The sequence below is a fragment of the Myodes glareolus genome, chromosome 3, assembly GCF_982192425.1.
Source record: "Myodes glareolus chromosome 3, mMyoGla1.1, whole genome shotgun sequence".
Lineage (NCBI taxonomy): Eukaryota > Metazoa > Chordata > Mammalia > Rodentia > Cricetidae > Myodes > Myodes glareolus.
Window position 1 is genome coordinate 42,817,867 of NC_142028.1, and position 14,872 is coordinate 42,832,738.

Consider the following 14,872-nt stretch of genomic DNA (forward strand, 5'->3'; position numbering starts at 1 on the left):
CCTGGAGTACTATAAACTCATCTGACTGCTTTACTGGGAGTCAGGAGCCCGAACTGCAGTTGGGCTCAGTCAGACCTGGGATTAACTTCAGGAGGCAGAGACCAACATATCTCATAACCTGGGAGTGTGGGTGAGCGATAGTCAACATTTGCCCCAGTTGGATTAGTAACATGGATCTATTGGCATCAACTGCAGGGGAATTAAAAAATCATGAGAGAATAATCTCAGTTACATTAGTCTAAGGATAGCAGGCTAATGCGCAGAAGCTCTGTCACATTCCATTTTGAAAAGTAAAGAGTTTGTCAGAAATGCTAGTAGCCAGAAAGGTCAATGCTCTACTCATCTAGAACCAAGGAGCTTCCATGGTTAGCAGAGAACCGACACTTGGTAAGAAATAAAAACCTTGGCATTACCTGGGGTGCTCTCTCTAGAACGAAAACAGGGATTATTCAAAAGGGCAAGTGGGATGTCAAATAAATTCTGAAATATCCTCTTACATAGTTCTTGGTCTCTGAATTTCTTTCAAAGCTCTTTGAATGGTAATATAAACCAAGATCAGCATAATAAAAACCTACAATGAACAGCGAGAGGCCAACACTTAAGAAAACTATGTTACTTTTTCAAGCAGGATCAAGGGGCTTGAAGATTTTCTGTGAGCTGTAGAAAGATTCACAGAAATCTTTAAGATTCCTAGCCATGGAGATGTTACCTTTTTTTTTTTTTTTTTAACCACAGGCAAAATATATTCCAGACTCAAAGCAGACTTTAGTGGGCATTTCTCATATGTATATTCATATATACACAGTCCTGGTATCATTCTAAATTCTGATCTCTTTGAAGATACAGGATACAAGATACTGTCAGCTTCATACCAAGATGTACTTCAATACCATTTTGTGATAATTTTTCAAATATTCTTTATTTTTATATTTACCAGCATGAGTAACATACACTGTTGGTTCTTTGCTTTCAGGGACATAACAGGTGAAGATTAATTGCTTCTTTAATTTCTGAGTGCTTCATACGGTTTGGAGAGGGTTTGCATCTATCCTTGCAGTTGGCACACTGGGAAGTTGGACCTCACTGGTGACATGCTGGCAGGTGGTAAGACCTTGGGGGAGGCCCTAGGACACAGGGCTCTGCCCTTGTATGGAACTGACACTTTGTTATCTGGGTTGGTTTATTATTATTATTATTATTATTATTATTTTGCTTGGTTTGGTTTTGAGTTGGCGAATAAGGTCTTATTCTGTACTGGAACTCTCTACATAGGTCAAGCTGGCTTCAAATTCCTAGCAGTTTTTCTTTCTCAAATTCTTTGGTGTTTAGGGTATCAGCTATCAAGTTGAGCTCTGGACCCTCTACAGCTGTTTAAGAATGTGATTTCTCACTGTCTCATGAGGTACTTAACACTCAACATTAGTTTGGGAGCTGCCCAGTCTTGGAATTCCAGGCTCCCCAACTGTAGCTATAAATATAACTCATCTATTTGTTTGTTTGTTCGTGATTGTGTCTGTTAGGCCATAGAGCTAGCCCCTCTCAGGTATTTCATTATAGTAACATCACTGTAACTCAACAACTGTGATTCATGTAGTCCTTACCACCCTTGGCACTTCTTGGACTAGCACATCTTATGGACAGTGGGCTTAACACTCACCACTCACTATTCCGATTCCTAATATGGGACCTGTTGGAAACCACAGGTTTCTGATGGCCCTAGGACAACCAGCATCGATGAATTTACCTGCTATCAATGGGTTTTTTTTTTCAATTGGGTGACAAACCAGAACTGAGATGAAGCCTAGATTTTCTGCAACATCTAATGCTCCTGTCCTTAATGTAATAATCATAAAGCATAAGGAAGACGTCACTGTTAGGACTACAGATAAACTTTAGAGCACTCCAGTGTAGTCCACCTGCTCACTTTTGATGCACTGGTGAAAATCCAGCTATCTGAAGTCAGACAGTGGGTTTACGTTTACGGGGCCTTGCTCTTAGCTGTATGATCCTATGCAAAATTATGAACCTTTTTGTGTGTTTATCCTTCAATATAAAAATAATGATATTTATTCTGAGGGTGATCTGAGGAAAGATATAAGAGGTCATGAGATTTTATATCTGGGGATTAAAAAGTATGTCAGCTTTTGAGAGATTTTGGCATATTTTAATCTACTTGGTAATCTGAGTCATACTTCCCAATGGTCTCTGTTCCCCTTGATGAAAGTAGATCCATATAAGCACACCATTTTTTTTTTTGAGCAGAATAGTAAGGAATTGTTTCAAATTTCCTTGTCATATATGACCTTGGTAGGTCCCGAAGTTGAATGAAAACACTGAGATGAGCAAAGGCACACAAAGCCTCCCCATCCGCGGGGACTACAGCCTAGAGAAAGAGACCCAAACCGGAAGATACAGCGTGAGAGAGATGGGATGTGGGAAACTGGGGTTCTAGGCTTGATCCCACTCAGGCTCTCCATGTGACCTCAGGCAGATACTTCATCCCAGCCCAGGTACTTATGCTCAAGGGAGGGATCATGAGGCAAAGCCTGAGACGTCTTCTAGATCTCATTCTGTGGCAGTGGAGACTCAAGAAAGGGCAGGAAAGAAGGACAGTATCATATATGCTCAGGAAGGTGCCAGACATGGGAACATTCCACACAAGGGGCAACCAGCAGGAAAACCGAGATGAAAGCAAGGGAGTGTCCTCACCACCAGGCCAAGGACAACCCCGTTTATAAAAACCCAAGCCAACTGTTTCCTTGAGAAAAGAAGGTTAGGTCGTTGGCTGTGAGATTTTTCTGCCCTTGAAAATGCTGGCATGTCAATGAGTCGTGTTTCTTCAACTCAGCAAGGACAAGCAGTGGCCATCAGAAATATCATCAAAGAACCTTGGTGAGACAAAGTTATTATCGACTGCCAGACTGAGGGAAGTGGGAACCCTTTCATGCCCTCTGCCCATTGCATAGTGTTCTACATACAGATGGCTAAGTGGTACTTTTAGTTAGTCAGAGCACCAGGGCCAGGAGTTTCAAGTCTACCGCAGGTTCCTAGAACATCTTCCTTGGCTTTGTGATCTTCCCTAGTCTAGTTTACAGTGTTTCCGTTTCCCAGTAGTGGGGATGGCAGTCCCAAGCAGTCTAGAAAGAGATGTCAGTCTCTGGGATTGGGGGTGGCTAATTTCTTCACCAGCTACAAAGGAAAGTGAACAGAGGCCCAGGAAACTCTTCTAGACTCTGGTCATCTCTTACTTCCTGACATCTGTCCATCCGTCTTTATCTATCCCCTACCCCTAAGCTGCCCTTGGCTTTTCTCTTCCCTCTCTTTTCTTTCTTTTCATGAAAACCTGCCTATGTGTGTGTCTATACGAGCAAGACATCATTTCTCACTGGACTAAGGCTCTCTGCACCTACTCCATATTTATACGCTTCTTCCTATTAGGTTTTGTCCACAACATCCTGATTCCATGACCAAGTATTCACCTTTACACACCATAAATATTTAGAATGACGTGTACATATGATTCTTTTGTTCGTTTGGTTTTGAGCCAGGATTTCATGTATCCCAGGCTGTGCCTGGAACTCTCTTCGTCACCAAAGATGACCTTGAACTTTGGATCACCCTGCCTCCACCTCCCTAGAGCCAGGATTACAGGTACATACACTGCATCCAGTTTAATGAAGCTTAGTGTATGTGAAAACCAGGGTTTTGCACATACTAGGTAGGCATTTACCAAATGGGCTTTAGCCTTGGCTCCCTTGATATTTAAAAGCCTAGTGATCTCAGGACAGTAGAGGAATATTCAGTACAGTAAAACTGCACATTTTCCTGCTTTCTTTTTCCTATCCAGGGAGCCTTGTCTGTTAAGTAAGCTGACATTAATGAGAGACCATGGTTAGGCTGAGAAGCAAGACTTCAGCAGTCTGTTATACTTCTGATGATTTGGTTATCGTCATCTATTCTGACAGGGAAAGTCGTGGTTTAATTACCCAGGCTCTTTCTCAGAACCAACCAGTGAGTTACTAGGTATTCTGACAGGCCAACGAGATCAGGAACTACTGGTAAAAGTGGCTAGCCGACAATTAGTGGGTGCTCTTAACTACTCGATAAAGGCTGTTGGAATTGAGATCGATGCTCAGGGTTCTTTGCTGGAGATGAGAAGAAGCACTGGGATTATTCTTGCCACACTGTGCCCTTCGTGAGACACGCGCCATAAGCCTGCTCTCTCTCTATACCAAGAAGTGTCAGGTCACGGGGATTGTCTATTTCACAATCTCAATCAGAAGTGGTGACATACTTGCTTGTCTTCCTTCCAGTTAGAACTGGATGGAGTTTCTTGAGGTGCTGGAAGGATTGGGCAACACAGTATCAGAAAGAGACAAGTCACCCCACAGGTATGCTTAGCTGGAACCCAAAATTCAGGTACCCAGACTGATACATAAGAGGATTATGCCTCACTGGGAAGTTCAGTAGGAAAGATCCTACAAGTGTTTCCTTGATGTTAGGTTATATGGTGAGTAGTCTACGAGAGACAACTAATAATATTTGACTTGCAGGAAGACAGTCATATGATTCAGCTACCTTTAGGGACAGGAGAGACAGCTTAAAAAGTACACTATCAGCTAGTAACTAAGGGTATTCCAAGCACTCTCAAACCTTAAGTTTAGTTCTACCGTGTAATTTAAACATGGAAATCGAACGCAGTACCTTTTCCCCATAGCCTCTGTCTTTGGTCATCATTTCCCTGAGAGTCTGTAAGACTTTAATGCATAGTTTCTCTTCATTCTCCTCGAGCAGCTGCTTGGTGTGCTTTATTAACCTGGAGGAAAGAAAAGCACAGGTCACGTCCGGAAAACATCCTCCAGCTAAAGACCTTGCATGAGAAACTTGGTTAAACTAGTCAGGTAAAGGGCAAATTTTCTTAAGGGTTCCAACTTTAAATACACTTCAAGACATCCATGCACTTAAGAACCGGTCGGCAGCTATGTCTCACGGGCGACACCTGCTGGCTGGGGACAGATGACAGGCTGACAAGGCAGGAGCTGGCCACAGTCTCTAGTGAAATTATACCAAGCCGAGAAAGCAGCAGACAGAGCCCTACTCATAAGCGTGCCAGTTTCTCTGCTGAGGATTGCTGCTGATATATGCCAACAGAATATTTTTAAAAACCTCATGAAGTTGGTGGCTGGGTAAACACACAATTTCTGTATCTGTAGTCTCGTCTTCAGAGGAGCTCCTAGGGCAGGGCCCACCTTTAAACTAGACAACTAATCTCACAGTGAAAATCAAATGGGGATGCCTTGTCATAAAACCACTGGTTTCTTTTCAGATTATGCCCCCATGGAATAAACCGAGAAGCTAAAATGTTAGGAAATGATAGCAAGGTCATGGGAGGTCCAAGACCTTTGAGGGCCTGGTGGGCCACGACATTTTGTTTGCTTGTACAACACATGGTAGGTATTGGCTCCCAACTTGTTGACGGGAGAAAAACATGAACAGGCACGCAATTCAAATCGGCGGGGAGTGTCAGTAAATAGGATCTAACAGACAAGTTTACTCTGGGACGGTCAGAACAGGGCTCTAGTATCTGACTTGAATCCACAAAGTTAAAAACTGGCCAACGGCTCCTCCTCCAGAATGGGGGGCTTTCTGGCTACTGACCACTCCGGAAGGGAGGCTGCTTACTTGCAGATGAAACCACCACTCTCGCATTTCCTCCTGGCATCTGTGTTCTCAGGGAAAAGCAGTTCTGGTCTGTGGAGAACATCCACCAGCACAGACAACTCGGCCTGGACCAGGGGCCTGAGTCGGTCCTCCAGGGCAGACACGATGTCCTGGAAGGAAAGCGTCACTTGGTCAGCAGCCCAGATGGAAGCTGGCTAACAAGGCGAGACACTATCTCTGCCTACGCATGTGGCACAGGCTAGGCTGCGTTAGCTTAGCTTTCGTACTGCCTCCCATTATTTGCAGTTATCAGACACTGTCCCACTGGGTACCAGAAGCATTGCCTCCCAATCCAAAAAACAAAGGGCAAACAAATCAACACCTTCTCCACCCCGTCATCTGAGACAGTTTTATGCTACTCAAGGGCCAGCCCACATATTTGTAAGTTCAATACCCAAACACTAGTTTAAGGATGTGAAAAGATGTCTACAGTATGAGTTTAAAATAGTCAGGGAATAGTATGGATTCTGTGACACTGTTTTCAAGAACAACATCCATATCTAAAAAATACATACTACTAATCCACCACCACCGAGTTTCTCTGGGCGGTGCGGTCACATGGAATTTTAATATCCTTCCACACAGCTACTAGTGCTGTCTGGTTCTTTACAATGAGCAGCATTTACAGAATAAAGTTATATAAACATGAGCACACAAATGAATGAACATGCTGTATCAACATGCTAAATACATGTACCCTGATAGCATGATGGTCTTCAAATGCAAAACACACAGCTGTAGGAAAGGAAAACAGAGAGAAGTTGAAAGGGCTGCCAACCCAACACAACAAACACCATTTAAAGGCAAATGATAGGAAACAGACAAGGAACCATCTTCAAAAGATGCAGCAGCCTGTGCCATGGCTTGTAGCCTGTCCAGGGCCTGCCGAGTCAGAGTTTAGCTGGCAGCATGCTAAGACCAAGACAGTACAACACAAGGGGATTTGCATGGGAAGAGACACCTCACTTCAATACTTTAACCTGTTGGGGGTTTCAAAAAAGGAATTAAAAGGCATTTTATCCAGTAACAAAAATTAAACCACATAAAAATAGTCTTATCTTATGTTTAAGCGACTCCATGTAATGATAACAGCTCAATAATGTTTAGGACACACAGAAAGGGATGCAAGATTAGAATTTTTTCCTGGTGGGAGGAAGGGGTTTCCAACAAAAACTGTAAGAAATCAGGACACAGATTCTCTAACTCATATGACTTTCGTGGGAGTGAAGAAGAGGTTCTCACTAGCTTCCCTAAGAGTATGCCTTTGGGGACAATTCTTTCCTCTCTCCCTCTTCTCTTCAGACCCTACTGGTCCCAAGTCCAACCCAAATGAAAGCATTGACATGGCATGGAAGTAATTCTCAAAAACTGTATAAACATATTGCATGAAATCTTGCATCTTTGAGAAGTCTGGACTTTACACTGAAATTTGTTTGCATTGTATTTTCAAATGTATGACATTTAACAGTAAGAGAGCGAGAGCAAAAGAGAGAGAGAGAGAGAGGGAGGGAGAGAGAGAGAAAGAGAGAGAGAGGGAGGGAGGGAGAGAGAGAGCTCGCGCGCAACAAAGATGCCAAAGCAATGAGCTGGGGAAGGCGCTAATGTCGAGGGAGCAAGCGTCTAGATGAGAATTAATTATAGACGTGGTTAACTGGCAAGAGCTGTCCTTATCACAAGTTTTGCTGCCTGCACGAGGGCATCTAATGATGACAGGAACTCGGGGATAATGTATAACTGCAAGATCAGATCTTTTCAAGCACTGACAAGTCTTTACAGCAAGTTATGACCTACCTATGCCATCTACTCCATTGCCCAGGATGGACTGACTCAATCTAAGAGGCAAAAAACTAATGTGCTTGCAGATAACTGACAAGGACTGTGCTGTCCAGAAACTACTATCTGATCACGGAGTGTTGAGCCTGTTATCCCTCACCTTCCCAAACCACAGAAAGTCAGGACATGGTCCTTCGGAATCAAAGTTACATCTGCTTAAGAATTCCTCTATCACAGGAAGGGGAGAGTCCTTATCTTGCCCGAGAAGCTCTATGGGCCTCTTAGCTGCAAGGGCGGAAGTCGTACAGCTCATAGGTCCTGTACAATAGTCTTTCAAAGGATGTTTCCTACTCTTTGCCTCTTTAAATCTGATCTTAGCTCATGTTACTTCCTCAGCCAAGCATCCCTCATCCCCTACCCTAACCACAGTCAAGACTGGGTCTTCTGTTGTCCCTATAGGTTTACATGTGTAATCAGCTGATTAGTGGCCTTGTTTCCCTCAAATCTGGAGATCTCTGTAAAGGGGGAGATCATGTAGGGCTTTTCTCATTATGGCACATCACCAGTACCCAGAGCTGAATGATCAATCGATGAATTTATTTGTCTCTATGTCAATTATGGACCCTCACAGTAACTTAATTACTTTTCCAAAGGAAAGTAACTTGTCTCCATAGCAGTAACCTTAGTTATTGTAACAGAAGCCCTTGAGTGCTCACTATACTATATCTCTGGCACCGTTCAAGGGCATGTGTTTTCCAAGGACAGCCATTACAAGACACTCTGGTTCACACACTGCTATAATATGGCACTGACATCTTTCCCATTGTATAGTAGCTTGAATTCCCCTCCTAAGAAATTAAGTGCAACTCTGAGGCTGCATTGACCAACAGAGGGCAGAAGAATTAACGTCAAGTAGCATCTTTAAAGCTGGGTGAGAAGGTCAAAACTGCTTTCAGGAGGCCCTAGAAATATTGATAGACTCGGCTGTCGCGATGGGAGGAAGCCCAGGTCACAGGGAGGTTCCACAGGGATTTAGGACAATACAGCTGATGCTCAGTCAGTTGTCTACCAGGGGAGTGGCCCCCTTCAGGAGCTTTTGTTCACCAATGACTTTGTCCTCCTGGCCTCACAGATCTCTCTCTGTAACCGAATTTCTATGTTTTGCGGCTTGAAAAAATACAGTTGTGATCGTCAAGTTAATCTCGACTTCCTTCAGCATCGGACATTACCTGCAATCTCTCAATGATATTTCTGTAGTCTCTAGAAGCTGCCAGAACAGAGTCTCGACGAGCAGCGTTGCGGGCCGATAGTCGCCAGTTCATGGCCGTTTTCTGCACAATGTTGTGGGACTTCAGGAAGAGGTTGTTGACTTGGCTGTCCAGGTCAACAGGAATGGCTATGGCCCGGCTCTTGGCTGGAAAAGAGACAGATGACTCATGAGTCCACGGCTTTCAGAGGGGCAGGATATGGGTTTGAATCCTCAGCAGCCACTGGGCTGATTCTGCCATGCCTCCAATGGGCAAGCATGTACGGTATGGTGAAGAGGAGAGGGAGCTCAACCTTTAACTGCAGCTTAGTTCAGGATTTCCCAAGGCGACTCCTGGGGACAGGAGCAACCATGAACACTAAAACAGTTCCAAGTGATAAAGCTTGGGGAAGACAGAGGAGCAGCTCAATGTCAGTTTGCTTTTTGAACAAACGGCTTCCTACAAATGTGTGTACATCTTAAGAATTATCCAGTTCGAGGCTAGCCTGGTCTACAAGAGGTAGTTCCAGGACAGGCTCCAAAGCTACCGAGAAACCCTGTCTCAAAAAACTAAAAGAGAAGAAGGAGGAGGAGGAGGAGGAGGAGGAGGAGGAGGGGGAGGAGGAGGAGGAGGGGAAGGAGGAGGAGGAGGAGGGGGAGGAGGAGGAGGAGGAAGAAGGAGGAGGAGGAGGAGGAGGAGAAGAAGAAGAAGAAGAAGAAGAAGAAGAAGAAGAAGAAGAAGAAGAAGAAGAAGAAGAAGAAGAAGAAGAAGAAGAAGAAGAAGAAGAAGAAGAAGAAAAGAAAGAATTATCCAGACAACTTGCTAGGTCAGGGATTTTTTTTTTTTTTTAAATCTGTTGTCCTACATCACGGCCTATAAAAGCTGACTTCTGCTGACCGGGACACAAACAGCATCTGCCCTGTAGGCTCTCCCTTCCCTCCCTAAAAAGAAGGACACACTCTCAACACATAGTGAAATCCACCACAGGGAAGCTCGACAGGACACCTGGCCAGTACTTATTTACCAAGACTGTCAAGGTCATGAATAACAAGTAAAAAGCAAGAAACTGTCCCAGACCAGGCTGGAGAGCTTACAACTACATGTGAGACAGGTGTGAGGATGTAGCCAGGTGTAGAAAAATGACAGTCATGGAAATATTAGTAAAAACTGGAATCAAGCCTAGACTTTAGCTGGTGACAATGTGTCACTGTTGCTCTCTAGCTTCTGACAGATGTGCACTAGCAAAAGCAATGTCGCTAACAGAGGAAAAGGTGAGAAGGACACAGGAACCCACTGCATCTTCTTCATACCTCTCCCAGGGATCTGAAAGTCATACTAAGTAGAAGCTAACCTAAAAGGCTAAGAGGAATACTTCTGTGTGGGGAATTCTTCCCAAACGAAAGGAACCATTTCCTATCTTCAGTGCTTCAAAACATCGGAGATAAAGTGTCTTCTATTGCCTGTATCTAACTGTAAGGAGAGCTGCAGCATTCTGAAGGTTGCGCTAGAGAGCAACCGTTTTTATCTCAATAGAACACATAATGCACAGGGAAAAACCCACAGCTAGTCAGTGACTTCCTAACAATTTACTCTATTGAATGGAAAACCACATAAGAAAAATACAATATAAAAACAAAAAGCAGGACACCTGGTTTACAATCATTTCTGTTAGAAAACTTGTGCCCTGGGGGCCAGGGAGATGGCTCAGTGGTTAACAGCACTGGCTGCTCTTCCAGAGGACCCAGGTTCAATTTCCAGCATCCACATGGCAGCTCACAACTGTAACTCCAAGAACTGACACCCTCACACAGACATACATGAAGGCAAAACACCAATACACACAAAATAAAAATAAATAAATTAAGAAAATCCGTGCCCTGGCCAAGCTACCTAAAACTGAACAAGACACAAGGGGCGCCAGTCGGGTACAGTTTTGGTCAGTCAGGAGGAGGCCGTTGCCAAGGGGCACAGCAGCGCTGGTATTTGGAAGTGAATAGCATGGACTCTTTTTATGACTTTGCACAAGTATCAACTCTGTTTTGTTTTTTTGTTTCCTTGCCTTTCTGGGGACTGCACCAAGGGTCTCATGCAGATGAGGCAAGCTCTCTACCACTGAGCTGTGTTCTGGCTTTCCCTGCGTTGTTACTGCTGTAGAGACGACTGAATGATGCAGCCTCTCTGACTGAATGATGCAGCCTCTCTACTCAAATGTAAACGGCCGTCAAGCCAATGGCTTCCTTGAGTTTGAATCAACTAACTTATGAAGCCAGGGCTCAGTCAGACATTTTGGCGTGTCACGTCTCTATAAACTGCTGTCAAGTCTGAACAAAGTAGAGGGCCATCCAGGCTCTCTCTCAGCTTAATCTCTCACAACACGCACACACACACACACACACACACACACACACACAAGCAATACCTGTCATATGAGAGGATTAGAGTACAGGAAATCAGGTAGGGCCTAAAAACTCAAAGCAAGGAGCCCTCACAAACATACCCCTTGCTCATCTAAAGGCTACATCACAGAACACAGAATTACTTGTGTGTTTATCTTCTGACCACTAATGGAAACTTTCTTACCTGTAAAGCACCCATCCGTTCCCAAGGACACCCTTTCTGAGAAGCATTGCCCTTGCTGTTTGCCAGGGTCTGGGGCTCTAGATCAGTCCCAAGACTTCTCACCTGAGGTGGGAAGCCTATTCCTTTGCATAGAACTTATGGAAAGTGGGGAAGGGTTAACATCGTAAGTTTGTTTTAAGTAGGTGCCCTAGAAGTAGGAAAAGAAAGGTAGTCAGCATGGGCAGAGGGAGAAGGCCCAGGATAATGGACATCCACAGGGTAATCATAATTTATAGCAACTTACCAACTATTTCAAACTAATCAGGAGAAAGAAGTCTGACGTTCCCATCACATGGGGCCTAATTATCCGGATATGTTGTATCTCAGAAATATGTACAATGATGGTACCACTTAAACTTTTCTCAAAAGGGCTGGGGTGTAGTTCCGTGCTAGAGTGCTTGCCTAATATGGAACAGGCCATGTTTAATATTTAGCATCGCAGAAAGAAAAAGGGTGGGGAGGATAATTGCCTTTTAGGATGGGAATCTTGGGGGTGAGGGAGCGAAGGGAGGAAGGAGGAGCAGCCACTGCACAGGGAGAGGAAAACAAGGCACCATTTGTGGGAAAGGGTGCTCTTGAGGATCTGATGGGTGCTTTACGGGAAGAAAGTTTCCATATAGCAAAATGCATCTGCTGGAGTAAACAAACTCAGGTTTTGAATGAGGGACTTCCCGGGGCCTTGAATATCCTCGTGGATTGTCACTTGCCAAGAACTGTCTGACTATGAACCGTGGAATCTTATTTTTCAAGGACTTACTGGTTCTTACTGTGCTGTCTTGGCAAAGACAGAGGCTGGGGAATCAAGAAGAACCGGGTCTGGCTTTGCAGCTTCCTTCCTTACAAGAGGCTCAGTAAACAGCGGGAACTTCATCTGCGTTCTACTGTATCCACGCTGACTGGGGACCTTACCTACATCAGAGAGCACGCGGATACAGCTCTCCACAGAGGCCTTCTGGCTCGGCATTAACCAGTTGCAGTGGTAAACTCTGAACACACCTTGCAGGAGTTGCACAAAGACAGGTTGGCGCGTCTGTAAGAAGGAGGGACAAGGTCAAGAAGATTGTGTGAAGCTCCAATGGCCTGAAACACAAGCTAGTGAGAAGACTCCAGAAGGGCAAGGGGCTGGATTCCAGAAACTGTTTTCGGCAGTGTAGATGTTAACTAGTCCCTAGAGAGCCATGTCCTAAAAGGTGGTACCCCGGGAATGAGGTGGGGCCGAGGATGAGGTCCTTCAGACATCAAAAGATGTCTTGGTGGTGACTGTAGGACCTTGACCTCCTCTTTGCTCTTTTTTTGCTTTTCTGTTTATGATCGGATGGATGGGTCTGGCCCACAAATGCACCTGCCATGATATGCTCCCTCATCACATGCCCAAAGCACAAGACCAACTGATTGTAAATAGAAAGCTTCTCAAAGCTAATGAAGAAGAAAAAAAAAATCAATCGTTTTCTTTTTGTAACTTAATTATTTCAGGTTTTTCATTGTAGTGACAGAAATCTGATAAACATAGAACCTAGATAACAAGAAAAATTTAGGATTATTTTAAAGCAACAACATATTATCACAATATTATCACAAATGTGATGCCACTTATTTTTACACATTTTAAAAGTGACATCATCTAATTAATTCTGTCCAGTATTAATCAGTAATGGAATCCAACTCCCAAAAGCCTTGTCCAGCTACAAATTAGCTGAATTACTTGAAGTCAGTGATTTCTCCATGGTGTTAGCTTCATCCACTATATAAGGTCAATCATAGTAAATTGCCCCAAACTTTCCTCCAAGCACTATGTCCTAAGAGCAGAATCCAGACTAGCCTTAGACTCATGATTCTTCTGCCCTAGCTTCCTGCTGACTGTATTATAGGCACGTGTCACCAAGCTCAGCCAGAATTTTTATGTTTAAAACATCTTTTACATTTCTTTATTATTTATTTATATGCATGCATGCGTGCCATGGGAAGTCAGTTCTGTCCTCCCAGCATTTGGGCTGTAAGGATCAACCTTGGGTTACTAAGCAGGATGGCAAGTGTCTTTCCTCACCCAGCCAACTCACTGGCCCTACAAGCTGTATTGTTAATTCACAAAAACAAAATGCTAAGTGGATCTACTCCAGAATCTACTCCCTTTCTTACTCATGGCAGTATCTTCCCCAGCTGAGATGGACAGCGTCTGCAGGGATTCATTTAACGCAGCGCACTGGGTACAAGTAAGCTACCTTCCACGGGAAGACCTCTCTGTGAAGGTCTAAGTGAGTAATCCTTTTAAAGTGAGAGAATGCAGCCATCTACTGAGTTAGATCCCGACTTTGCAAATGCTTTTTAAAATGGTGATTTTCTCTCTCCCCAGATGATAGCTTTGGACCTACCAGGCAAAGGTAATTGTCAGTGAGGAGCTAGACCGGTCATCTGTGTGGGACAGATGGGCCACTCAGCTTCACTAAAAATGCAGTGGAGAAAAGTAGGAGCAATGCTAAAGGAACTATTGCAATGAAAGAAAAGGAACCGTTCTGGAGGAAAAGAGTCCATTTTAAGAAAATGAAAGAGAGCTAATAGAAAATTCAGTTTCCTCTGTAAACATGGCTCATGTGTCTTCCCTTTAGTAGGTATGAGACTACTACCCAGCATGTCAGGCATGATCTCATTTAGGCCTGGATGATAATTCTGTGACATGGAGGTTACCTTTGTGTTATAATGAAGGACAAGGGCTAGGGAAGGATAAAATTACCCAGGAGTACTAAGAGGGGCCAGGAGGGCACTGAGTCAGCTGGTTCCTTCCATTCAGTTCACCTGGGACTGAAATCTTCAGGAAGCCCATCCTGTCCTGCACTCCCACCATCCAGCACGCAGCTACATTACTCACAGAGGTCAAGGATGCAGGAAGCCAGAGGAATTGGCAGAGAAAGCTAGAAATAGCTGCTAAGTTTGGTGGCTTTTTCTTAGCTCCTGAGTTTACACAGGGGCCCAATCAAGACAGCCAGAGGCCCCGAGTGCTTCTCCCTGACCAGGCCCTGTGCTAAGTGCTATACAAATATCTCATCTAGCCTCAGTGTAACTCTGTGAAGAAGGAAGTGGCATTATTGTAAATGTTGAACTTGAGATGAGAACCTTAAAGTCTAATTCACGGAGAAGTTCTCCTCCATTGTTCAACTCACTTGAGCAAGTGTTTATGAACCATCTACTTGTTCCTGTCTGATACCTGGGGATAGAAAAGATGACCTAACGACTCACCAGTAGCTGTCTCCTAATTGCCAAATGTGACAGGCAACCTGGTGACATCAGCTCACTGAATGTCTTAGTCAAAATGACAGACAGGGCTATTGTTTGATTGGATGGGTGATCAAGAGCAACACAGGGATCGTGACAGTTGTAGGATTTGTCCACAAGGGGGTGCTATCTGAAAGTGGTGGAAACCTGGATAGGCCAGGGAGGCACTGTGGAAGGATAGTGGTTCCTCTCCATCCCTTTCTCCTTCTTTCCTTTCCTTCTTCTCTCTGCTTACCTCTCTCTCG

The 14,872-nt window shown here is 44.2% G+C and overlaps 1 protein-coding gene across 1 annotated transcript in view; it reads right to left on the reverse strand.

Annotated features, from left to right (window-relative positions):
* Itpr1 (inositol 1,4,5-trisphosphate receptor type 1) overlaps window positions 1-14,872 on the reverse strand; it is a 337,447-nt gene that overhangs the window by 125,376 nt on the left and 197,199 nt on the right. The window contains exons 36-39 of the mRNA XM_087904450.1: window positions 12,270-12,390; window positions 8,724-8,908; window positions 5,683-5,831; window positions 4,705-4,816 (exon numbers count right to left, since the gene is read on the reverse strand). Coding sequence (XP_087760576.1) covers window positions 4,705-4,816; window positions 5,683-5,831; window positions 8,724-8,908; window positions 12,270-12,390 — 567 coding nt within the window. The remainder of the gene's footprint in view (window positions 1-4,704; window positions 4,817-5,682; window positions 5,832-8,723; window positions 8,909-12,269; window positions 12,391-14,872) is intronic.